Below are 25853 nucleotides of genomic sequence, written 5' to 3'. Positions count from 1 at the left end.
GGAGCGTCCCCTGCACACTACAGACAGGCACCCTGCAGCCAGTATCCTGCACCAGTGCCACCCGGAGCGTCCTCTGCACACTACAGACAGGCACCCTGCAGCCAGCGTCCTGCACCAGTGCGACCCGGAGCGTCCTCTGCACACTACAGACAGGCACCCTGCAGGTCGTATCCTGCACCAGTGTCACCCGGAGCGTCCTCTGCACACTACAGACAGACACCCTGCAGCCAGTATCCTGCACCAGTGCCACCCGGAGCGTCCTCTGCACACTACAGACAGGTACCCTGCAGCAAGTGTCCTGCACCAGTGCCACCCGGAGCATCCTCTGCACACTACAGACAGGCACCCTGCAGCCAGCGTCCTGCACCAGTGCCACCCGGAGCGTCCTCTGCTCACTACAGACAGGCACCCTGCAGCCAGCATCCTGCACCAGTGCCACCATGAGCGTCCTGTGCACACTACAGACAGGCACCCTGCAGCCAGTATCCTGCACCAGTGCCACCCTGAGCGTCCCCTGCACACTACAGACAGGCACCCTGCAGCCAGTATCCTGCACCAGTGCCACCCGGAGCGTCCTCTGCACACTACAGACAGGCACCCTGCAGCAAGTGTCCTGCGGCAGTGTCACCCGGAGCATCCTCTGCACACTACAGACAGGCACCCTGCAGCCAGCGTCCTGCACCAGTGCCACCCGGAGCGTCCCCTGCACACTACAGACAGGCACCCTGCAGCCCGTATCCTGCACCAGTGCCACCCGGGGCGTCCTCTGCACACTACAGACAGGCACCCTGCAGCCCGTATCCTGCACCAGTGTCACCTGGAGCGTCCCCTGCACACTACAGACAGGCACCCTGCAGCCCGTATCCTGCACCAGTGCCACCCGGAGCGTCCTCTGCACACTACAGACAGGCACCCTGCAGCCCGTATCCTGCACCAGTGCCACCCGGAGCATCCTCTGCACACTACAGACAGGTACCCTGCAGCCCGTATCCTTCACCAGTGCCACCCGGAGCTTCCTCTGCACACTACAGACAGGCACCCTGCAGCCAGTATCCTGCACCAGTGCCACCCGGAGCGTCCTCTGCACACTACAGACAGGCACCCTGCAGCCAGTATCCTGCACCAGTGTCACCCGGGGCGTCCTCTGCACACTACAGACAGGCACCCTGCAGCCAGCGTCCTGCACCAGTGCCACCCTGAGCGTCCTCTGCACACTACAGACAGGCACCCTGCAGGTCGTATCCTGCACCAGTGTCACCCGGAGCGTCCTCTGCACACTACAGACAGGCACCCTGCAGCCAGTATCCTGCACCAGTGTCACCCGGAGTGTCCCCTGCACACTACAGACAGGCACCCTGCAGCCAGTATCCTGCACCAGTGCCACCCGGAGCGTCCTCTGCACACTACAGACAGGCACCCTGCAGCCAGTATCCTGCACAAGTGCCACCCGGAGCGTCCTCTGCACACTACAGACAGGCACCCTGCAGCCAGCGTCCTGCACCAGTGTCACCCGGAGCATGCTCTGCACACTACAGAGAGGCACGCTGCAGCCCGTATCTTGCACCAGTGCCACCCGGAGCGTCCCCTGCACACTACAGACAGGCACTCTGCAGCCAGTATCCTGCACCAGTGCCACCCGGAGCGTCCCCTGCACACTACAGACAGGCACCCTGCAGCACGTATCCTGCACCAGTGTCACCCAGAGCGTCCCCTGCACACTACAGACAGGCACCCTGCAGCCAGTATCCTGCACCAGTGCCACCCGGAGCGTCCCCTGCACACTACAGACAGGCACCCTGCAGCACGTATCCTGCACCAGTGTCACCCAGAGCGTCCCCTGCACACTACAGACAGGCACCCTGCAGCCAGTATCCTGCACCAGTGTCACCCGTAGCGCCCCCTGCACACTACAGACAGGCACCCTGCAGCACGTATCCTGCACCAGTGCCACCCGGAGCGTCCCCTGCACACTACAGACAGGCTCCCTGCAGCCCGTATCCTGCACCAGTGCCACCCGGAGCGTCCTCTGCACACTACAGACAGGCACCCTGCAGCACGTATCCTGCACCAGTGCCACCCGGGGCGTCCTCTGCACACTACAGACAGGCACCCTGCAGCCCGTATCCTGCACCAGTGTCACCTGGAGCGTCCCCTGCACACTACAGACAGGCACCCTGCAGCCCGTATCCTGCACCAGTGCCACCCGGAGTGTCCTCTGCACACTACAGACAGGCACCCTGCAGCCCGTATCCTGCACCAGTGCCACCCGGAGCGTCCTCTGCACACTACAGACAGGTACCCTGCAGCCCGTATCCTTCACCAGTGCCACCCGGAGCTTCCTCTGCACACTACAGACAGGCACCCTGCAGCCAGTATCCTGCACCAGTGCCACCCGGAGCGTCCTCTGCACACTACAGACAGGCACCCTGCAGCCAGTATCCTGCACCAGTGCCACCCGGAGCGTCCTCTGTACACTACAGACAGGCACCCTGCAGGTCGTATCCTGCACCAGTGTCACCCGGAGTGTCCCCTGCACACTACAGCCAGTATCCTGCACCAGTGTCACCCGGAGTGTCCCCTGCACACTACAGACAGGCACCCTGCAGCCAGTATCCTGCACCAGTGCCACCCGGAGCGTCCTCTGCACACTACAGACAGGCACCCTGAGGCCAGTATCCTGCACCAGTGCCAGCCGGAGCGTCCACTGCACACTACAGACATGCACCCTGCAGCCAGTATCCTGCACCAGTGCCACCCGGAGCGTCCTCTGCACACTACAGACAGGCACCCTGCAGCCAGTATCCTGCACAAGTGCCACCCGGAGCGTCCTCTGCACACTACAGACAGGCACCCTGCAGCCAGCGTCCTGCACCAGTGTCACCCGGAGCATGCTCTGCACACTACAGAGAGGCACGCTGCAGCCCGTATCTTGCACCAGTGCCACCCGGAGCGTCCCCTGCACACTACAGACAGGCACTCTGCAGCCAGTATCCTGTACCAGTGCCACCCGGAGCGTCCCCTGCACACTACAGACAGGCACCCTGCAGCACGTATCCTGCACCAGTGTAACCCAGAGCGTCCCCTGCACACTACAGACAGGCACCCTGCAGCCAGTATCCTGCACCAGTGCCACCCGGAGCGTCCCCTGCACACTACAGACAGGCACCCTGCAGCACGTATCCTGCACCAGTGCCACCCGGAGCGTCCCCTGCACACTACAGACAGGCTCCCTGCAGCCCGTATCCTGCACCAGTGCCACCGGAGCGTCCTCTGCACACTACAGACAGGCACCCTGCAGCCCGTATCCTGCACCAGTGTCACCCGGAGCGTCCTCTGCACACTACAGACAGGCACCCTGCAGCACGTATCCCTGCACCAGTGTCACCCGTAGCGTCCCCTGCACATTACAGACAGGCACGCTGCAGCACTTATCCTGCACCAGTGCCACCTGGAGCGTCCCCTGCACACTAAAGACAGGCACCATGCAGCCAGTATCCTGCACCAGTGCCACCCTGAGCGTCCTCTGCACACTACAGACAGGCACCCTGCAGCCAGTATCCTGCACCAGTGTCACCCGGAGCGTCCTCTGCATGCTACAGACAGGCACCCTGCAGCCCGTATCCTGCACCAGTGCCACCCGGAGCGTCCCCTGCATGCTACAGACAGGCAGCCAGCGTCCTGCACCAGTGCCACCCGGAGCGTCCCCTGCACGCTACAGACAGGCACCCTGCAGCCAGTATCCTGCACCAGTGTCACCCGGAGCGTCCTCTGCACGCTACAGACAGGCACCCCTGCAGCCCGTATCCTGGCACCAGTGCCACCCGGAGCGTCCCCTGCATGCTACAGACAGGGCACCCTGCAGCCAGTATCCTGCACCAGTGCCACCCTGAGCGTCCTCTGCACACTACAGACAGGCACCCTGCAGCCAGTATCCTGCACCAGTGTCACCCGGAGCGTCCTCTGCACACTACAGACATGCACCCTGCAGCCAGTATCCTGCACCAGTGCCACCCGGAGCGTCCTCTGCACACTACAGACAGGCACCCTGCAGCCAGTATCCTGCACCAGTGCCACCCGGAGCGTCCTCTGCACACTACAGACAGGCACCCTGCAGCCAGTATCCTGCACCAGTGCCAGCCGGAGCGTCCACTGCACACTACAGACATGCACCCTGCAGCCAGTATCCTGCACCAGTGCCACCCGGAGCGTCCTCTGCACACTACAGACAGGCACCCTGCAGCCAGTATCCTGCACAAGTGCCACCCGGAGCGTCCTCTGCACACTACAGACAGGCACCCTGCAGCCAGCGTCCTGCACCAGTGTCACCCGGAGCATGCTCTACACACTACAGAGAGGCACGCTGCAGCCCGTATCTTGCACCAGTGCCACCCGGAGCGTCCCCTGCACACTACAGACAGGCACTCTGCAGCCAGTATCCTGCACCAGTGCCACCCGGAGCGTCCCCTGCACACTACAGACAGGCACCCTGCAGCACGTATCCTGCACCAGTGCCACCCGGAGCGTCCCCTGCACACTACAGACAGGCTCCCTGCAGCCTGTATCCTGCACCAGTGCCACCCGGAGCGTCCTCTGCACACTACAGACAGGCACCCTGCAGCCCGTATCCTGCACCAGTGTCACCCGGAGCGTCCTCTGCACACTACAGACAGGCACCCTGCAGCACGTATCCTGCACCAGTGTCACCCGTAGCGTCCCCTGCACATTACAGACAGGCACGCTGCAGCACTTATCCTGCACCAGTGCCACCTGGAGCGTCCCCTGCACACTAAAGACAGGCACCATGCAGCCAGTATCCTGCACCAGTGCCACCCTGAGCGTCCTCTGCACACTACAGACAGGCACCCTGCAGCCAGTATCCTGCACCAGTGCCACCCTGAGCGTCCTCTGCACACTACAGACAGGCACCCTGCAGCCAGTATCCTGCACCAGTGCCACCCGGAGCGTCCTCTGCACACTACAGACCGGCACCCTGCATCCAGTATCCTGCACCAGTGCCACCCGGAGCGTCCTCTGCACACTACAGACAGGCACCCTGCAGCCAGTATCCTGCACCAGTGCCACCCGGAGCGTCCTCTGCACACTACAGACAGGCATCCTGCACCAGTGCCACCCGGAGCATCCTCTGCACACTACAGACAGGCACCCTGCAGCAAGTGTCCTGCACCAGTGCCTCCCGGAGCGTCCTCTGCACACTACAGACAGGCACCCTGCTGCCCGTATCCTGCACCAGTGCCACCCGGAGCGTCCCCTGCACACTACAGACAGGCACCCTGCAGCCAGTATCCTGCACCAGTGCCACCCGGAGCGTCCTCTGCTCACTACAGACAGGCACCCTGCAGCCAGTATCCTGCACCAGTGTCACCCGAGCGTCCTCTGCACACTACAGACAGGCACCCTGCAGCCCGTATCCTGCACCAGTGCCACCCGGAGCGTCCTCTGCACACTACAGACAGGCACCCTGCAGCCAGTATCCTGCACCAGTGCCACCCGGAGCGTCCTCTGCACACTACAGACAGGCACCCTGCAGCCAGTATCCTGCACCAGTGCCACCCGGAGCGTCCTCTGCACACTACAGACAGGTACCCTGCAGCAAGTGTCCTGCACCAGTGCCACCCGGAGCATCCTCTGCACACTACAGACAGGCACCCTGCACCAGTGCCACCCGGAGCGTCCTCTGCTCACTACAGACAGGCACCCTGCAGCCAGTATCCTGCACCAGTGTCACCCGGAGCGTCCTCTGCATGCTACAGACAGGCACCCTGCAGCCCGTATCCTGCACCAGTGCCACCCGGAGCGTCCCCTGCATGCTACAGACAGGCACCCTGCAGCCAGCGTCCTGCACCAGTGCCACCCGGAGCGTCCCCTGCACGCTACAGACAGGCACCCTGCAGCCAGTATCCTGCACCAGTGTCACCCGGAGCGTCCTCTGCACGCTACAGACAGGCACCCTGCAGCCCGTATCCTGCACCAGTGCCACCCGGAGCGTCCCCTGCATGCTACAGACAGGCACCCTGCAGCCAGTATCCTGCACCAGTGCCACCCTGAGCGTCCTCTGCACACTACAGACAGGCACCCTGCAGCCAGTATCCTGCACCAGTGCCACCCGGAGCGTCCTCTGCACACTACAGACATGCACCCTGCAGCCAGTATCCTGCACCAGTGCCACCCGGAGCGTCCTCTGCACACTACAGACAGGCACCCTGCAGCCAGTATCCTGCACCAGTGCCACCCGGAGCGTCCCCTGCACACTACAGACAGGCACCCTGCAGCCAGTATCCTGCACCAGTGCCACCCGGAGCGTCCTCTGCACACTACAGACAGGCACCCTGCAGCCAGTATCCTGCACCAGTGCCAGCCGGAGCGTCCACTGCACACTACAGACATGCACCCTGCAGCCAGTATCCTGCACCAGTGCCACCCGGAGCGTCCTCTGCACACTACAGACAGGCACCCTGCAGCCAGTATCCTGCACAAGTGCCACCCGGAGCGTCCTCTGCACACTACAGACAGGCACCCTGCAGCCAGCGTCCTGCACCAGTGTCACCCGGAGCATGCTCTACACACTACAGAGAGGCACGCTGCAGCCCGTATCTTGCACCAGTGCCACCCGGAGCGTCCCCTGCACACTACAGACAGGCACTCTGCAGCCAGTATCCTGCACCAGTGCCACCCGGAGCGTCCCCTGCACACTACAGACAGGCACCCTGCAGCACGTATCCTGCACCAGTGTCACCCAGAGCGTCCCCTGCACACTACAGACAGGCACCCTGCAGCCAGTATCCTGCACCAGTGTCACCCGTAGCGTCCCCTGCACACTACAGACAGGCACCCTGCAGCACGTATCCTGCACCAGTGCCACCCGGAGCGTCACCTGCACACTACAGACAGGCTCCCTGCAGCCCGTATCCTGCACCAGTGCCACCCGGAGCGTCCTCTGCACACTACAGACAGGCACCCTGCAGCCCGTATCCTGCACCAGTGTCACCCGGAGCGTCCTCTGCACACTACAGACAGGCACCCTGCAGCACGTATCCTGCACCAGTGTCACCCGTAGCGTCCCCTGCACATTACAGACAGGCACGCTGCAGCACTTATCCTGCACCAGTGCCACCTGGAGCGTCCCCTGCACACTACAGACAGGCACCATGCAGCCAGTATCCTGCACCAGTGCCACCCTGAGCGTCCTCTGCACACTACAGACAGGCACCCTGCAGCCAGTATCCTGCACCAGTGCCACCCTGAGCGTCCTCTGCACACTACAGACAGGCACCCTGCAGCCAGTATCCTGCACCAGTGCCACCCGGAGCGTCCTCTGCACACTACAGACAGGCACCCTGCAGCCAGTATCCTGCACCAGTGTCACCCGGAGCGTCCTCAGCACACTACAGACAGGCACCCTGCATCCAGTATCCTGCACCAGTGCCACCCGGAGCGTCCTCTGCACACTACAGACAGGCACCCTGCAGCCAGTATCCTGCACCAGTGCCACCCGGAGCGTCCTCTGCACACTACAGACAGGCATCCTGCACCAGTGCCACCCGGAGCATCCTCTGCACACTACAGACAGGCACCCTGCACCAAGTGTCCTGCACCAGTGCCTCCCGGAGCGTCCTCTGCACACTACAGACAGGCACCCTGCTGCCCGTATCCTGCACCAGTGCCACCCGGAGCGTCCCCTGCACAATACAGACAGGCACCCTGCAGCCAGTATCCTGCACCAGTGCCACCCGGAGCGTCCTCTGCTCACTACAGACAGGCACCCTGCAGCCAGTATCCTGCACCAGTGTCACCCGAGCGTCCTCTGCACACTACAGACAGGCACCCTGCAGCCCGTATCCTGCACCAGTGCCACCCGGAGCGTCCTCTGCACACTACAGACAGGCACCCTGCAGCCAGTATCCTGCACCAGTGCCACCCGGAGCGTCCTCTGCACACTACAGACAGGCACCCTGCAGCCAGTATCCTGCACCAGTGCCACCCGGAGCGTCCTCTGCACACTACAGACAGGTACCCTGCAGCAAGTGTCCTGCACCAGTGCCACCCGGAGCATCCTCTGCACACTACAGACAGGCACCCTGCACCAGTGCCACCCGGAGCGTCCTCTGCTCACTACAGACAGGCACCCTGCAGCCAGTATCCTGCACCAGTGTCACCCGGAGCGTCCTCTGCATGCTACAGACAGGCACCCTGCAGCCCGTATCCTGCACCAGTGCCACCCGGAGCGTCCCCTGCATGCTACAGACAGGCACCCTGCAGCCAGCGTCCTGCACCAGTGCCACCCGGAGCGTCCCCTGCACGCTACAGACAGGCACCCTGCAGCCAGTATCCTGCACCAGTGTCACCCGGAGCGTCCTCTGCACGCTACAGACAGGCACCCTGCAGCCCGTATCCTGCACCAGTGCCACCCGGAGCGTCCCCTGCATGCTACAGACAGGCACCCTGCAGCCAGTATCCTGCACCAGTGCCACCCTGAGCGTCCTCTGCACACTACAGACAGGCACCCTGCAGCCAGTATCCTGCACCAGTGCCACCCGGAGCGTCCTCTGCACACTACAGACATGCACCCTGCAGCCAGTATCCTGCACCAGTGCCACCCGGAGCGTCCTCTGCACACTACAGACAGGCACCCTGCAGCCAGTATCCTGCACCAGTGCCACCCGGAGCGTCCCCTGCACACTACAGACAGGCACCCTGCAGCCAGTATCCTGCACCAGTGCCACCCGGAGCGTCCTCTGCACACTACAGACAGGCACCCTGCAGCCAGTATCCTGCACCAGTGCCAGCCGGAGCGTCCACTGCACACTACAGACATGCACCCTGCAGCCAGTATCCTGCACCAGTGCCACCCGGAGCGTCCTCTGCACACTACAGACAGGCACCCTGCAGCCAGTATCCTGCACAAGTGCCACCCGGAGCGTCCTCTGCACACTACAGACAGGCACCCTGCAGCCAGCGTCCTGCACCAGTGTCACCCGGAGCATGCTCTACACACTACAGAGAGGCACGCTGCAGCCCGTATCTTGCACCAGTGCCACCCGGAGCGTCCCCTGCACACTACAGACAGGCACTCTGCAGCCAGTATCCTGCACCAGTGCCACCCGGAGCGTCCCCTGCACACTACAGACAGGCACCCTGCAGCACGTATCCTGCACCAGTGTCACCCAGAGCGTCCCCTGCACACTACAGACAGGCACCCTGCAGCCAGTATCCTGCACCAGTGTCACCCGTAGCGTCCCCTGCACACTACAGACAGGCACCCTGCAGCACGTATCCTGCACCAGTGCCACCCGGAGCGTCCCCTGCACACTACAGACAGGCTCCCTGCAGCCCGTATCCTGCACCAGTGCCACCCGGAGCGTCCTCTGCACACTACAGACAGGCACCCTGCAGCCCGTATCCTGCACCAGTGTCACCCGGAGCGTCCTCTGCACACTACAGACAGGCACCCTGCAGCACGTATCCTGCACCAGTGTCACCCGTAGCGTCCCCTGCACATTACAGACAGGCACGCTGCAGCACTTATCCTGCACCAGTGCCACCTGGAGCGTCCCCTGCACACTAAAGACAGGCACCATGCAGCCAGTATCCTGCACCAGTGCCACCCTGAGCGTCCTCTGCACACTACAGACAGGCACCCTGCAGCCAGTATCCTGCACCAGTGCCACCCTGAGCGTCCTCTGCACACTACAGACAGGCACCCTGCAGCCAGTATCCTGCACCAGTGCCACCCGGAGCGTCCTCTGCACACTACAGACAGGCACCCTGCAGCCAGTATCCTGCACCAGTGTCACCCGGAGCGTCCTCAGCACACTACAGACAGGCACCCTGCATCCAGTATCCTGCACCAGTGCCACCCGGAGCGTCCTCTGCACACTACAGACAGGCACCCTGCAGCCAGTATCCTGCACCAGTGCCACCCGGAGCGTCCTCTGCACACTACAGACAGGCATCCTGCACCAGTGCCACCCGGAGCATCCTCTGCACACTACAGACAGGCACCCTGCAGCAAGTGTCCTGCACCAGTGCCTCCCGGAGCGTCCTCTGCACACTACAGACAGGCACCCTGCTGCCCGTATCCTGCACCAGTGCCACCCGGAGCGTCCCCTGCACACTACAGACAGGCACCCTGCAGCCAGTATCCTGCACCAGTGCCATCCGGAGCATCCTCTGCTCACTACAGACAGGCACCCTGCAGCCAGTATCCTGCACCAGTGTCACCCGAGCGTCCTCTGCACACTACAGACAGGCACCCTGCAGCCCGTATCCTGCACCAGTGCCACCCGGAGCGTCCTCTGCACACTACAGACAGGCACCCTGCAGCCAGTATCCTGCACCAGTGCCACCCGGAGCGTCCTCTGCACACTACAGACAGGCACCCTGCAGCCAGTATCCTGCACCAGTGCCACCCGGAGCGTCCTCTGCACACTACAGACAGGTACCCTGCAGCAAGTGTCCTGCACCAGTGCCACCCGGAGCATCCTCTGCACACTACAGACAGGCACCCTGCACCAGTGCCACCCGGAGCGTCCTCTGCTCACTACAGACAGGCACCCTGCAGCCAGTATCCTGCACCAGTGTCACCCGGAGCGTCCTCTGCATGCTACAGACAGGCACCCTGCAGCCCGTATCCTGCACCAGTGCCACCCGGAGCGTCCCCTGCATGCTACAGACAGGCACCCTGCAGCCAGCGTCCTGCACCAGTGCCACCCGGAGCATCCCCTGCACGCTACAGACAGGCACCCTGCAGCCAGTATCCTGCACCAGTGTCACCCGGAGCGTCCTCTGCACGCTACAGACAGGCACCCTGCAGCCAGTATCCTGCACCAGTGCCATCCGGAGCGTCCCCTGCACACTACAGACAGGCACCCTGCAGCCAGTATCCTGCACCAGTGCCACCCGGAGCGTCCCCTGCACAATACAGACAGGCACCCTGCAGCACGTATCCTGCACCAGTGTCACCCGTAGCGTCCCCTGCACACTACAGACAGGCACCCTGCAGCACGTATCCTGCACCAGTGTCACCCGGAGCGTCCCCTGCACACTACAGACAGGCACCCTGCAGCCAGTATCCTGCACCAGTGTCACCCGTAGCGTCCCCTGCACACTACAGACAGGCACCCTGCAGCACGTATCCTGCACCAGTGTCACCCGTAGCGTCCCCTGCACACTACAGACAGGCACCCTGCAGCACGTATCCTGCACCAGTGCCACCTGGAGCGTCCCCTGCACACTACAGACAGGCACCATGCAACCAGTATCCTGCACCAGTGCCACCCTGAGCGTCCTCTGCACACTACAGACAGGCACCCTGCAGCCAGTATCCTGCACCAGTGCCACCCTGAGCGTCCTCTGCACACTACAGACAGGCACCCTGCAGCCAGTATCCTGCACCAGTGCCACCCGGAGCGTCCTCTGCACACTACAGACAGGCACCCTGCAGCCAGTATCCTGCACCAGTGCCACCCTGAGCGTCCTCTGCACACTACAGACAGGCACCCTGCAGCCAGTATCCTGCACCAGTGCCACCCGGAGCGTCCTCTGCACACTACAGACAGGCACCCTGCAGCCAGTATCCTGCACCAGTGTCACCCGGAGCGTCCTCTGCACACTACAGACAGGCACCCTGCATCCAGTATCCTGCACCAGTGCCACCCTGAGCGTCCTCTGCACACTACAGACAGGCACCCTGCAGCCAGTATCCTGCACCAGTGCCACCCGGAGCGTCCTCTGCACACTACAGACAGGCACCCTGCAGCCAGTATCCTGCACCAGTGTCACCCGGAGCGTCCTCTGCACACTACAGACAGGCACCCTGCATCCAGTATCCTGCACCAGTGCCACCCGGAGCGTCCTCTGCACACTACAGACAGGCACCCTGCAGCCAGTATCCTGCACCAGTGCCACCCGGAGCGTCCTCTGCTCACTACAGACAGGCATCCTGCAGCCAGTATCCTGCACCAGTGCCACCCGGAGCATCCTCTGCACTCTACAGACAGGCACCCTGCAGCAATTGTCCTGCACCAGTGCCTCCCGGAGCGTCCTCTGCACACTAAAGACAGGCACCCTGCAGCCCGTATCCTGCACCAGTGCCACCCGGAGCGTCCCCTGCACACTACAGACAGGCACCCTGCAGCCAGTATCCTGCACCAGTGTCACCAGGAGTGTCCTCTGCACACTACAGACAGGCACCCTGCCATGTGTACAGCTTCTTAAACTCGCTCTGTGCCACCCCCGACACCTTTGCGCACAATGTAATGACGTTGCATGTAGTTGGAGTGGGCGGCAAGGGCTCTTTTAGACCCTTTTTACGGCCCTGCAAACAGATAATCCTGAAATCCAACTAAAGTATTACGGTTTCCAGCATGTACCCACATTGTCAGGCTATGGCTATTATGGGGTAGGGGTAACTCCTGTGCAGTCTCTCTTGTATGGAGATAAATGCAAGTTTGAACTTGTGTGGTATAATAATAATGGATTGATTCTAGAAGGTGCAGTTTACCACGCTACCACAAGGTGGCAATACTTAACAATTTGCGGTCTAACATTGCCTGTAATAGTTCTAAGGGAATCTCTATACTGTATGATCGCATGGAGCTGGTATCTCTGTATCCCTGTACTGTATGATCGCAGGGAGCTCGTATCTATGTATGCCTGTACTGTATACTGTATGATCGCATGGAGCTCATATCTCTGTATCTTTGTACTGTATGATCGCATGGAGCTCATATCTCTGTATCTTTGTACTGTATGATCGCATGGAGCTCATATCTCTGTATCTTTGTACTGTATGATCGCATGGAGCTCGTATCTCTGTATCCCTGTACTGTATGATCACAGGGAGCTCGTATCTATGTATGCCTGTACTGTATACTGTATGATCGCAGGGAGCTCATATCTCTGTATCTTTGTACTGTATGATCGCAGGGAGCTCGTATCTCTGTATCCCTATACTGTATACTGTATGATCGCAGGGAGCTTGTATCTCTGTATCCCTGTACTGTATGATCGCATGGAGCTCGTATCTCTGTACTGTATGATCGCATGGAGCTCGTATCTCTGTATCCCTGTACTGTATGATCACATGGAGCTCATATCTCTGTATCCCTGTACTGTATGATCGCAGGGAGCTCGTATGCCTGTACTGTATACTGTATGATCGCATGGAGCTCATATCTCTGTATCTTTGTACTGTATGATCGCATGGAGCTCATATCTCTGTATCTTTGTACTGTATGATCGCATGGAGCTCGTGTCTCTGTATCCCTGTACTGTATGATCGCAGGGAGCTTGTATCTATGTATGCCTGTACTGTATACTGTATGATCGCATGGAGCTCATATCTCTGTATCTTTGTACTGTATGATCGCATGGAGCTCGTATCTCTGTATCCCTGTACTGTATACTGTATGATCGCATGGAGCTTGTATCTCTGTATCCCTGTACTGTATGATCGCATGGAGCTCTCTGTATCTTTGTACTGTATGATCGCATGGAGCTCGTATCTATGTATGCCTGTACTGTGTACTGTATGATCGCATGGAGCTCATATCTCTGTATCTTTGTACTATATGATCGTATGGAGCTCGTACCTCTGTATCCCTGTACTGTATACTGTATGATCGCATGGAGCTCGTATCTCTGTATCCCTGTACTGTATACTGTATGATCGCATGGAGCTTGTATCCCTGTACTGTATACTGTATGATCGCATGGAGCTCGTATCTCTGTACTGTATGATCACAGGGAGCTCGTATCTATGTATGCCTGTACTGTATACTGTATGATCGCAGGGAGCTCATATCTCTGTATCTTTGTACTGTATGATCGCAGGGAGCTCGTATCTCTGTATCCCTATACTGTATACTGTATGATCGCAGGGAGCTTGTATCTCTGTATCCCTATACTGTATACTGTATGATCGCATGGAGCTCGTATCTCTGTACTGTATGATCGCATGGAGCTCGTATCTCTGTATCCCTGTACTGTATGATCACATGGAGCTCATATCTCTGTATCCCTGTACTGTATGATCGCAGGGAGCTCGTATGCCTGTACTGTATACTGTATGATCGCATGGAGCTCATATCTCTGTATCTTTGTACTGTATGATCGCATGGAGCTCATATCTCTGTATCTTTGTACTGTATGATCGCATGGAGCTCGTGTCTCTGTATCCCTGTACTGTATGATCGCAGGGAGCTCGTATCTATGTATGCCTGTACTGTATACTGTATGATCGCATGGAGCTCATATCTCTGTATCTTTGTACTGTATGATCGCATGGAGCTCGTATCTCTGTATCCCTGTACTGTATACTGTATGATCGCATGGAGCTTGTATCTCTGTATCCCTGTACTGTATGATCGCATGGAGCTCTCTGTATCTTTGTACTGTATGATCGCATGGAGCTCGTATCTATGTATGCCTGTACTGTGTACTGTATGATCGCATGGAGCTCATATCTCTGTATCTTTGTACTATATGATCGTATGGAGCTCGTACCTCTGTATCCCTGTACTGTATACTGTATGATCGCATGGAGCTCGTATCTCTGTATCCCTGTACTGTATACTGTATGATCGCATGGAGCTTGTATCCCTGTACTGTATACTGTATGATCGCATGGAGCTCGTATCTCTGTACTGTATGATCGCAGGGAGCTTGTATCTCTGTATTCCTGTACTGTATACTGTATGATCGCATGGAGCTCACACCTGTGTACTCTGTATGGTCAAATGGAGCTCACACCCCTTCTCTCTGTATGGTCACATGTAGGTCACATGGATATCACACCTGTGTACTCTGGTCACATGGAGCTCACACCTGTGTACTCTGTATGGTCACATGGAACTCACACCTGTGTACTCTGTATGGTCACATGGAGCTCACACCTGTGTTCTCTGTATGGTCACATGGAGCTCACACCTGTGTACTCTGTATGATCACATGTAGGTCACATGGAGCTCACACCTGTGTACTCTGTATGGTCACATGGAGCTCACACCTGTGTACTCTGTATGGTCACATGGAGCTCACACCTGTGTACTCTGTATGGTCACATGTAGGTCACATGGAGCTCACACCTGTGTACTCTGTATGGTCACATGGAGTTCACACCTGTGTACTCTGTATGGTCACATGGAGTTCACACCTGTGTACTCTGTATGGTCACATGGAGCTCACACCTGTGTTCTCTGTATGGTCACATGGAGCTCACACCTGTGTACTCTGTATGGTCACATGGAGCTCACACCTGTGTACTCTGTATGGTCACATGGAGCTCACACCTGTGTACTCTGTATGGTCACATGGAGCTCACACCTGTGTACTCTGTATGGTCACATGGAGTTCACACCTGTGTACTCTGTATGGTCACGTGGAGCTCACACCTGTGTACTCTGTATGGTCACATGGAGCTCACACCTGTGTACTCTGTATGGTCACGTGGAGCTCACACCTGTGTACTCTGTATGGTCACATGGAGCTCACACTTGTGTACTCTGTATGGTCACATGGAGCTCACACCTGTGTACTCTGTATGGTCACATGGAGCTCACACCTGTGTACTCTGTATGGTCACATGGAGCTCACACCTGTGTACTCTGTATGGTCACATGGAGCTCACACCTGTGTACTCTGTATGGTCACATGGAGCTCACACCTCTGCACTCTGTATGGTCACATGGAGCTTATGCCTCAGTTAATGTCAGATGCCTGATACCTCCTTGTGCTCTTTCTCCCTCAGGATGGAACCTGCCTGCCTACCTCACTGTGCTCATCGCCTTAGCAAACATTGGCCCCCTGGCAGTCACCCTTAGTCATCGCCTGTGCCCACCAGGCCGGGTTTCTGAGCCATGGCTTATTCGTTCCATACATGGACTGAGCCTCCTGTCGGCGGCCTTCCTGGCTGTGTTCTGGAACTGGCGTGTACCGGTGGCTGGTGAGGAGCGTAGTGTGCCATACCTGCTCCTGGCATACCTGCTGGCTCTGGGCTGTTGTACATCTAACGTCACCTTCCTGCCCTTCATGTACCGTTTCCCCCAGCAGTACGTGCGCAGTTTCTTTATTGGGCAGGGCCTGAGTGCCCTATTTCCCTGCGTGATGGCGCTGGGGCAAGGTGTGGGGCGACTTGAATGCAGAAATAACACATTTAACAACGCCAGTGAGCCCCACTATATGCAGATAAACTTCTCGGCCTCCTCGTACTTCTGGGGACTATTTTCTCTGCTCGGTGTCTCCACTGTGGCATTTGCCATTTTGCTAGTTTGGCATAAAAGAGGCAAAAAAGAATCTGAGCAAGAACTTGGCGTGGGGACTGATCACCGGGCTGGGGAGCGATCGGAGGACTCAAACCCCTTGAGAAGTCCTGAGGAGGAGAAGGCACGGGATCCTGTGGAGGTGCAGACATTCTGGACATCCCGTAATATCTACCTGCTGGTTCTCCTGGGAGTGTCCAATGCCCTGAGCAACGGGATCTTACCTTCTGTACAGACCTACAGCTGCCTACCCTACGGGGCCGATGCCTATCACCTGTCTGTCGTACTGAGCAACATCGCCAATCCAGCCGCCTGCTTCATCGCCATGTGTGTCCTGTGCAGGTGAGGTGGAGGGGCGGACGGGGGGTGATTGTTGAGGTGTAATGGGTGGGTCTGGATCTCATAAAACTCCACCAAGCTGGGGACCTGTATCAGAGATGCCCCCAAAGCTGTGATTATGGACCCTCTTCTAAACGCCAACTGGAGAAGGGTCCCCATGGCCATATTATTGTAAAGCTGATGTGTACTACTAAATGGTAACCAGCCATGTAGGATGAGAGATTTACAGTCCCCTCAGTGCTGTATACTTACTGCACATGTATATTCATGGTAAAGATATATAGATAGAAGAAAACAGCGGCACTCCGGGAGTTTGGAATTACAAATAAATTGTATTCATACCATGTGAAGTAGACGTATTGTACACCTTGACAAAGGGGCGTTGTGGCCTCGAAACGTCGGCTTCACATGTTGTGAATACAATTTATTTGTAATTTCAAACTCCCGCAGTGCCGCTGTTATCTTCTATTTTATGCACCATGTTCACGGAGGGCACCCGGGTCCTGCATATCTGTAAGAGGAGTGCCGGGCTATATCTCCATTATTTATAGATATCTCTATGTCTCTACGACATATGGATCGCACTCAGCAAGAAAATGAATGAGGGTGCAGGGTCAGAAGTAAAACACAGCAGCAGCAGCAAGTCCCAAACAGGACAAATGGAATCAGACCAGCACTCCGTTAATATTCAATCACCAAACTACTTAATACATCATCAAGAAGAGGTAAAAAAAAACAGTCAATGCATCAGGGATCAAAAACCAGCTATTGACATAGTTGAACGTGTAAAACTTAGGTTTCAGATGCTCATATATAGAGAGAGCCAGGGAGCCATGCTCATATATAGAGAGAGAGCCAGGGAGCCATGCTCATATATATAGAGAGAGCCAGGGAGCCATGCTCATATATATATAGAGAGAGCCAGGGAGCCATGCTCATATATATAGAGAGAGCCAGGGAGCCATGCTCATATAGAGAGAGAGCCAGGGAGCCATGCTCATATATAGAGAGAGCCAGGGAGCCATGCTCAAATATAGAGAGAGCCAGGGAGCCATGCTCATATATAGAGAGAGCCAGGGAGCCATGCTCATATATAGAGAGAGAGCCAGGGAGCCATGCTCATATAGAGAGAGAGCCAGGGAGCCATGCTCATATATAGAGAGAGAGCCAGGGAGCCATGCTCATATATAGAGAGAGAGCCAGGGAGCCATGCTCATATATAGAGAGAGCCAGGGAGCCATGCTCATATATAGAGAGAGAACCATGCTCTGCTCATATATAGAGAGAGCCAGGGAGCCATGCTCATATATAGAGAGAGAGCCAGGGAGCCATGCTCATATAGAGAGAGAGCCAGGGAGTCATGCTCATATAGAGAGAGAGCCAGGGAGTCATGCTCATATAGAGAGAGAGCCAGGGAGCCATGTTCATATAGAGAGAGAGCCAGGGAGCCATGCTCATATAGAGAGAGAGCCAGGGAGCCATGCTCATATAGAGAGAGAGCCAGGGAGTCATGCTCATATAGAGAGAGAGCCAGGGAGCCATGCTCATATATAGAGAGAGAGCCAGGGAGTCATGCTCATATAGAGAGAGAGCCAGGGAGCCATGCTCATATATAGAGAGAGAGCCAGGGAGTCATGCTCATATATAGAGAGAGAGCCAGGGAGTCATGCTCATATAGAGAGAGAGCCAGGGAGTCATGCTCATATAGAGAGAGAGCCAGGGAGCCATGCTCATATAGAGAGAGAGCCAGGGAGCCATGCTCATATAGAGAGAGAGCCAGGGAGTCATGCTCATATAGAGAGAGAGCCAGGGAGTCATGCTCATATAGAGAGAGAGCCAGGGAGTCATGCTCATATATAGAGAGCCAGGGAGTCATGCTCATATATAGAGAGCCAGGGAGTCATGCTCATATATAGAGAGAGAGCCAGGGAGTCATGCTCATATATAGAGAGAGAGCCAGGGAGTCATGCTCATATATAGAGAGAGAGCCAGGGAGTCATGCTCATATAGAGAGAGAGCCAGGGAGCCATGCTCATATATATAGAGAGAGCCAGGGAGCCATGCTCATATATATAGAGAGAGCCAGGGAGCCATGCTCATATATATAGAGAGAGCCAGGGAGCCATGCTCATATATATAGAGAGAGCCAGGGAGCCATGCTCATATATATAGAGAGAGCCAGGGAGCCATGCTCATATAGAGAGAGAGCCAGGGAGCCATGCTCATATATAGAGAGAGCCAGGGAGCCATGCTCATATATAGAGAGAGAGCCAGGGAGTCATGCTCATATATAGAGAGAGAGAGCCAGGGAGTCATGCTCATATAGAGAGAGAGAGAGCCAGGGAGTCATGCTCATATATAGAGAGAGAGAGCCAGGGAGTCATGCTCATATATAGAGAGAGAGAGTCAGGGAGCCATGCTCATATATAGAGAGAGAGAGCCAGGGAGTCATGCTCATATATAGAGAGAGAGAGTCAGGGAGCCATGCTCATATATAGAGAGAGAGAGCCAGGGAGCCATGCTCATATATAGAGAGAGAGAGCCAGGGAGCCATGCTCATATATATAGAGAGAGCCAGGGAGCCATGCTCATATATATAGAGAGAGCCAGGGAGCCATGCTCATATATAGAGAGAGAGCCAGGGAGCCATGCTCATATAGAGAGAGAGCCAGGGAGCCATGCTCATATATAGAGAGAGCCAGGGAGCCATGCTCATATAGAGAGAGAGCCAGGGAGTCATGCTCATATAGAGAGAGAGCCAGGGAGCCATGCTCATATATATAGAGAGAGAGCCAGGGAGCCATGCTCATATATAGAGAGAGAGAGTCAGGGAGCCATGCTCATATATAGAGAGAGAGAGCCAGGGAGTCATGCTCATATATAGAGAGAGAGAGTCAGGGAGCCATGCTCATATATAGAGAGAGAGAGCCAGGGAGTCATGCTCATATATAGAGAGAGAGAGTCAGGGAGCCATGCTCATATATAGAGAGAGAGAGCCAGGGAGTCATGCTCATATATAGAGAGAGAGAGTCAGGGAGCCATGCTCATATATAGAGAGAGAGAGCCAGGGAGCCATGCTCATATATAGAGAGAGAGAGCCAGGGAGCCATGCTCATATATAGAGAGAGAGCCAGGGAGCCATGCTCATATATATAGAGAGAGAGCCAGGGAGCCATGCTCATATAGAGAGAGAGCCAGGGAGCCATGCTCATATATAGATAGAGCCAGGGAGCCATGCTCATATAGAGAGAGAGCCAGGGAGTCATGCTCATATAGAGAGAGAGCCAGGGAGCCATGCTCATATATATAGAGAGAGAGCCAGGGAGCCATGCTCATAACCTGCTGAGTCCCGACAGACGTCTCACCTACCTTCATCAAGGGACTGATAACTAATACAAAATAGCCGTTTTATATACCCAGTGAAAATTAAGACAAAATAACTCACCTGGACCGAGTTACAGACACCAGCGTCACATCGTGTGCACAGCCGCGCGCATCCACGTCACGCCATTGATGATGCGACAGGGGTAACCAAGGAGACACCAGACGCTAAAGTTGGCCGGCCGCGGGAAGCACCAAGCAGTCAGTGACACGATGTGTGCAAAGGTCCAGCAGACCTAAACAAAATGTGCAATAATACATATAAATAGTGTACCCTAGAAGCTAAGTAGATATATAACAATAATTCAGTACATAAACATACAAATATATTTGACACTCTTTTTGCTATTTAATCGTCGTCTTATTTACTGGAATCAGGATCGCTTAGATATAAGTTAATGAAGAAATATAAATCTTTCAATCAGTATTATAACCACATTATATAAGAACGCATTAAGAGTGTGGGGAGCCAAATCCGATAAACCAATATAACCTGATAACTACAAATGGTAAGAATTATTGACCCAAGAATGCAGAAAAAGTGAATTCTTTGTTTAGTCTAATGGGCACCATGGTCCCAAGCTTGTACATCCATCTCCATTCTTATCTTACCAGCATCTAGTGCGTCTCCACCCCTTCTGAGAGCGGGCACATGATCCAAAGGCGTATAACGAAAGTCATTGATGGAGTGTCCCGCTGTCACAAAGTGTCTGCCCACCGCTGGAGTATTACTTTCCAGCTGTATAAATGCTTTTTTATCGAGGACCTATGCATAGAGATGCGTTCCTTACCATGCGAGTAGTCTTTCCTACATGTAATTTCTTGCAGGGACATTGTATAATATATGTCACAAATTTAGTTTCTACTTCAGTGTCCATAGGGGGTCCACAGGGTTGACCTTGGGGTATAGCTGGATCTGGATCCATGGGCACCACACAGTTAAAGCTTTGCTGCTTCCAGGATGCACTTGGGTCTGTCCTCCTCTATACCCCGCCCCGGCCACAGGCACCTCAGTTTTAGTTGGTGCCCGGCCGGAGTCGGGTCACCCTGCACAGTGGGGCTGCATAAGCAGCCCCTAAGCTTTATTATTTATTTATTTATTTTTTTAAAAAATGAAGAAGATTTTATTATTTTATTTTTACTGTCTTCAGAGCGGCAGCATCAGACTGTCCATCTGGACGTCTATGCTGCCGCTCCAACAGCCCCGCTGGCGCTGCGACGCCGGTACTGATCCGGGGATCGCAGCGGGACCCCGGAGTCAGTGCTAGCGTGGCTCCGGGACCACCCAAGGACTGCTGCCGGACTGAAGGGGCCAGGTAAGCCGCGTGCAGCGCTGTCAGCGCTGCACGCGGGGAAAATGCAGTCTTCATGCCGCCGGTCTCTGGGGACAGACCGGCGGCGCTAGTAGCGGCGGCGGGCTCCCCTTCTTCAGGAATACCCCGCGTGTCCGCTGGCCCCGGGGTGTAAGTACCGGCGGGGAACCGGCTTCCCCGGGGGTTTAGTACTAGCAGGGGGGGCAGCCTTCCCTGCTTCAGCGCTCCTCCCCTCAGCCCAGCGCGCCTTCTCTCATGTGTGCTGGCGTCGCTGGGCTGTTCTCACTCGGCCACTCCTCAGAGCTCTCCGGCGGCCATCTTCCTCAGGCAGCATCGCAGAGCTCCCAGGCAGGCTTCCAGTGGACCAGTTCCCCTGCGTACCTCTCCCCCTGCAAAGGACGGTATTCGCAGCGCTATAGCCCTCCCAGACACTGAATCTGGGAGGTTGATTGTAGCTGAAGGTGCAGTGAGTATAACTTCTCTGCATGGTATGTGACTATTACTAGTGCTGCTGTCTGTGCTTATTTCTACTTACTGTCAGCTTATACCTATCCCTTTACTTCTCCTACGGCCCGCAGGTGCGTGGGGGAGGGGTGTTCTTTCTGTGTACCTCACTTATATAAATCTACGTATTTGTGAGGTCCGTCACATACTGCGGTGTGCTCCCCAGTACCATATTGTGGGCTGTTTGGGTTGCATACTTGGGAGTGCGTGGGTGTTATACGCCTCACCTCGTTTCGGTGAGACACTTTTTTGCAAAAAAGTTTGTGTCATGTCTGATGAGGGGAATGAGCGCTCCGAGGCTCCTGTGTTGTTTTCCTGCCGACGCTGTTCGGCAGGGGTTGACGGGGCAGAATTGTCTGAGGACGGTCTGTGCGGGCGGTGCCAGTTGGTACCTGGACCCTCTAAACCCCCGGTGGCGCAGGATCCTCTGTGGGCAATGTTTACGCAAGTGCTGGCGTCAATCGCGGACCGACTTGCGGTCCCGACTGCGGCCCTTCTAGGGCGTTGCCCCAGCCTACCATGCCCCGTTCCCCGGGTGTGACTCGTCTGGTGCAGTCTCCTCCCGGGTCTCAGACTGTGGGTCTTTATGCGGGTTTGCCGGTATACGTGCAAACCCCCACGGTGCCGCAGCAGTCGATGCTACCTTTTCAGGGGTATCCTCAGGCAGTACCCCCGCCTTGGGTGGACGTCCTCTCCAGCTCTGTTCAGAGTCTGGCGGCTTCGTCATCGGCTTTTCAACATATGTTGCACAGTGATTTGCCCCCACGGGCGTCCAAGCGTTCCGTTCCGGCTTCACTGGCAGCTCAGTTCACGGACACGGACGTGTCTTCGGATGACGGGGAGATCCATGAAGACTCTGACTCGGATGCCGGGGCCCAGGAGATGGAGGCTAAGTCTTCCATTAATGTGCCGGCATTGGTTAGGGCGGTGCCGGCCATCCTTCACATTGAGGAGGATGTGCCCGCCCCCAGGTCAAAATACCCAAATTTTAAAAAGGCCAAGGTAGCTTCGACGGTTTTTCCCCTGTCCGATCAATTGACGGATCATATGGCAGGGGCCTGGCAGTTGCCCAGCAAGAGGTTCCAACCGCAGAAGCGGTTGGCTTCGAACTATCCGTTTCCAGAGGCTCATTGCAGGAAGTGGGAAACTCCTCCAGCGGTGGATTCCCACGTTACCCGCTTAATTAAAAGTGCTACGCTGCCTTTGCCGTCGATCTCCTCCCTGAAGGATCCCACGGGCAGGAAGGTGGAGACTTGTTTGAAGTCTATCTACTCTCTCTCGGGGGCGGTGGCCCGTCCGTCCATGGCCATCTCTTGGGTGGCTAAGGCCATCGAGAGCTGGGCCAATGCTTTGGAGGATACCTTTCCGGAAGATGCTCCGGAGATCCAGAGAGCGTTGATAGGTCAAATGAGGGATGCGGCTTCCTACATTGGGGAAGCATCGTTAGACGCAAGCCTGCTAACCTCTCGGGTGTCGGCTGCAGCTGTGTCGGCGCGTCGGTCCTTGTGGCTGAGGTCTTGGAGAGCTGACGCTGACTCCAAAAAGGGACTGGAGGCCTTACCTTTTAATGGGGAGTTGCTTTTTGGTCCAGACTTGGACAAAATTGTGGACACTCTGGCTAAGTCTAAATCAGCCTTCCTCCCTTCGGCTTCTGCTCCTACCAAGGTACGGAGCTCTGCTTTTCGGTCCTTTCGGGTTCAGGGCAAGGCAAAAGGTCAGTCCTTCCCGAGGCAGTCGATGACCAAGGCCGCTTCTAAGCCCAAGAAGCAGCCCTGGAGTGCCAGGCGCCCTTCTTCCAAGCAGGAAGATAAACCTTCTGCCTGATGGGACGGGCCTCCCTCTGGGGGACCCCAGAGTGGGAGGCCGACTTCTATTTGCCCAGTGCTGGCACAATACCACCACGGATGCCTGGGTTCGAGAAGTGGTCTCCCAGGGGTACGCCCTGTCTTTTCGGCACAGACCGCCCCACCAGTTTTTCTGCACGAGTCCTTCTCAGGATACGACGAAGTCTTTACAGATTCAGGAAGCTATAGAGTCCTTGCTGACAGCAGGGGTCATTGTTCCCGTTCCTCAATTACAACGAGGGACGGGGTTCTATTCTTCTCTGTTTCTGGTGCGGAAACCCAATGGTTCTCATCGCCCTATCCTCAACTTGAAGTCTCTGAACAAATTCCTCAGAGTTCCCAAGTTCAGGATGGAAACGTTACGTTCCATCATTCTGGCGATGGAACCGGGGGATTACATGGTGTCCCTGGATATCCAGGACGCCTACCTCCATGTTCCGATAGCACCTTCGCACCAGCGGTATCTGAGGTTCGCTATCCTTCAACACCATTACCAGTTCCGGGCGCTACCCTTTGGTCTCTCCACGGCACCGAGGGTGTTCACGAAGATTATGGCGGTCATGGCCGCACATCTTCGGAACCAGAATGTACAGCTACTACCGTATCTGGACGACCTCCTGTTGCTGGCGAGTTCCCCGGAGGTACTGCTTCATCATCTCCACTTGACGGTCGCTTGCCTGCAAGCGCACGGGTGGCTGATAAATTGGAAAAAGTCCTCCCTGATTCCATCTCAGCGGATGGTTCATTTGGGAGCCCTGCTGGATTCTCGGCAGCAAAGGATCTTCCTGACCCCGGAGAAGGTCTCCTCCCTGCAGCTGAGGATACACAGTTGCCTGAGCAGTTGCCGCCTGTCGGTCCTTTCGGCTATGAGGGTTTTGGGCTCCATGGTGTCAATATTCGACAGGGTGGAATTTGCCCAGTTCCATTCCCGGCCTCTGCAGGGGCTGATTCTATCGGAATGGAACGGGTTACCTCACCGGATCCGCTCTCAGTTGCTGGTGTTGTCCCCGGAGGTTCGGCAGTCTTTGGCTTGGTTGCTTCAGACAGCTCATCTGGTCGAGGGGCGTCCCTTTTGGATCCCGCACTGGGTCCTGCTCACGACGGATGCCAGTCTTCGGGGTTGGGGGGCAGTGACCGGCTCGTTGTCACTTCAGGGTCGTTGGTCTGCGGAAGAAGCTCTTCTTCCCATCAACATTCTGGAACTGCGGGCGGTTTATCGGGCCCTGCAGTCGTCCGGTCCCGCTCTTTACGGACGGCCGGTTCAGGTGCAGTCCGACAACGCCACCACGGTGGCGTATATCAACCACCAAGGAGGAACTCGAAGTCGGGCAGCAATGTCGGAGGTGTCTCGCATCCTTGCTTGGGCGGAGTGTCACATTCCAGCGATCTCGGCAGTCTTCATTCCCGGAGTCCTCAATTGGGAGGCGGACTTCCTCAGCCGTCACGACGTGCATCCCGGGGAATGGTCGCTTCACCCAGAGGTGTTTCAGCTACTCGTGGACAGGTGGGGGCTGCCGGAGCTGGACTTGATGGCCTCCCGTCACAATCACAAGTTGCCCGTTTATGGGTCAAGGACAAGAGACGCAGGCGCCAGTCTGGTAGACGCGCTGTCGGTGAAATGGACGTTTCACCTGGCGTATCTGTTTCCTCCGATATCCTTACTTCCTCGGGTTTTGCGGAAATTCAAGCAGGACGGCGGCACGCTCGTGCTGGTTGCTCCGGCGTGGCCCAGACGTCCTTGGTACTCCGATCTGAGGTGTCTCTCCATCGACGCTCCGTACCTTCTTCCTCAGCGTCGGGACCTGTTGTCTCAAGGGCCCTGCCTTTACCCGGATCTGGGTCGGCTGTCTTTGACGGCGTGGCTCTTGAGACAGCCGTCTTGAGGTCTAGGGGTTTCTCCAGTTCAGTCATTGGTACCATGCTTAGGGCACGCAAGCCTGCCTCCGCACGGATTTACCACAGGGTGTGGCGCACTTGCTTTCAGTGGTGTGAATCCAGATCCTCAGGGGTTCCAGGTTTCCAGAATCTTGGAGTTCCTTCAATCAGGTTTGGACCTCGGCTTACGCCTGGCCTCTCTGAAGGTTCATGTGTCTGCATTGTCCGTGTGGTTTCAGCGACGGATTGCTACACTACCGGATGTTCACACCTCTTTCCAGGGTGTTCTCCGGATACAGCCTCCCTTCGTGCCTCCTGTG

The 25853-nt window shown here is 56.5% G+C and overlaps 1 protein-coding gene across 1 annotated transcript in view; it reads left to right on the top strand.

Annotated features, from left to right (window-relative positions):
• The window catches only part of LOC148443413 (solute carrier family 52, riboflavin transporter, member 2-like), a gene marked incomplete at its 3' end in the record, with an annotated part of 209880 nt that overhangs the window by 156364 nt on the left and 27663 nt on the right, over positions 1 to 25853 (top strand). Inside the window, exon 6 of the mRNA XM_088462851.1 lies at positions 15767 to 16619. Coding sequence (XP_088318977.1) covers positions 15767 to 16619 — 853 coding nt within the window. The remainder of the gene's footprint in view (positions 1 to 15766; positions 16620 to 25853) is intronic.

The sequence above is a fragment of the Taudactylus pleione genome, unplaced genomic scaffold (assembly GCF_031769625.1).
Source record: "Taudactylus pleione unplaced genomic scaffold, aTauple2 ptg001276l, whole genome shotgun sequence".
In the NCBI taxonomy this organism is placed as follows: Eukaryota; Metazoa; Chordata; class Amphibia; order Anura; family Myobatrachidae; genus Taudactylus; species Taudactylus pleione.
This window is presented reverse-complemented; position numbering and strand designations above follow the sequence as displayed.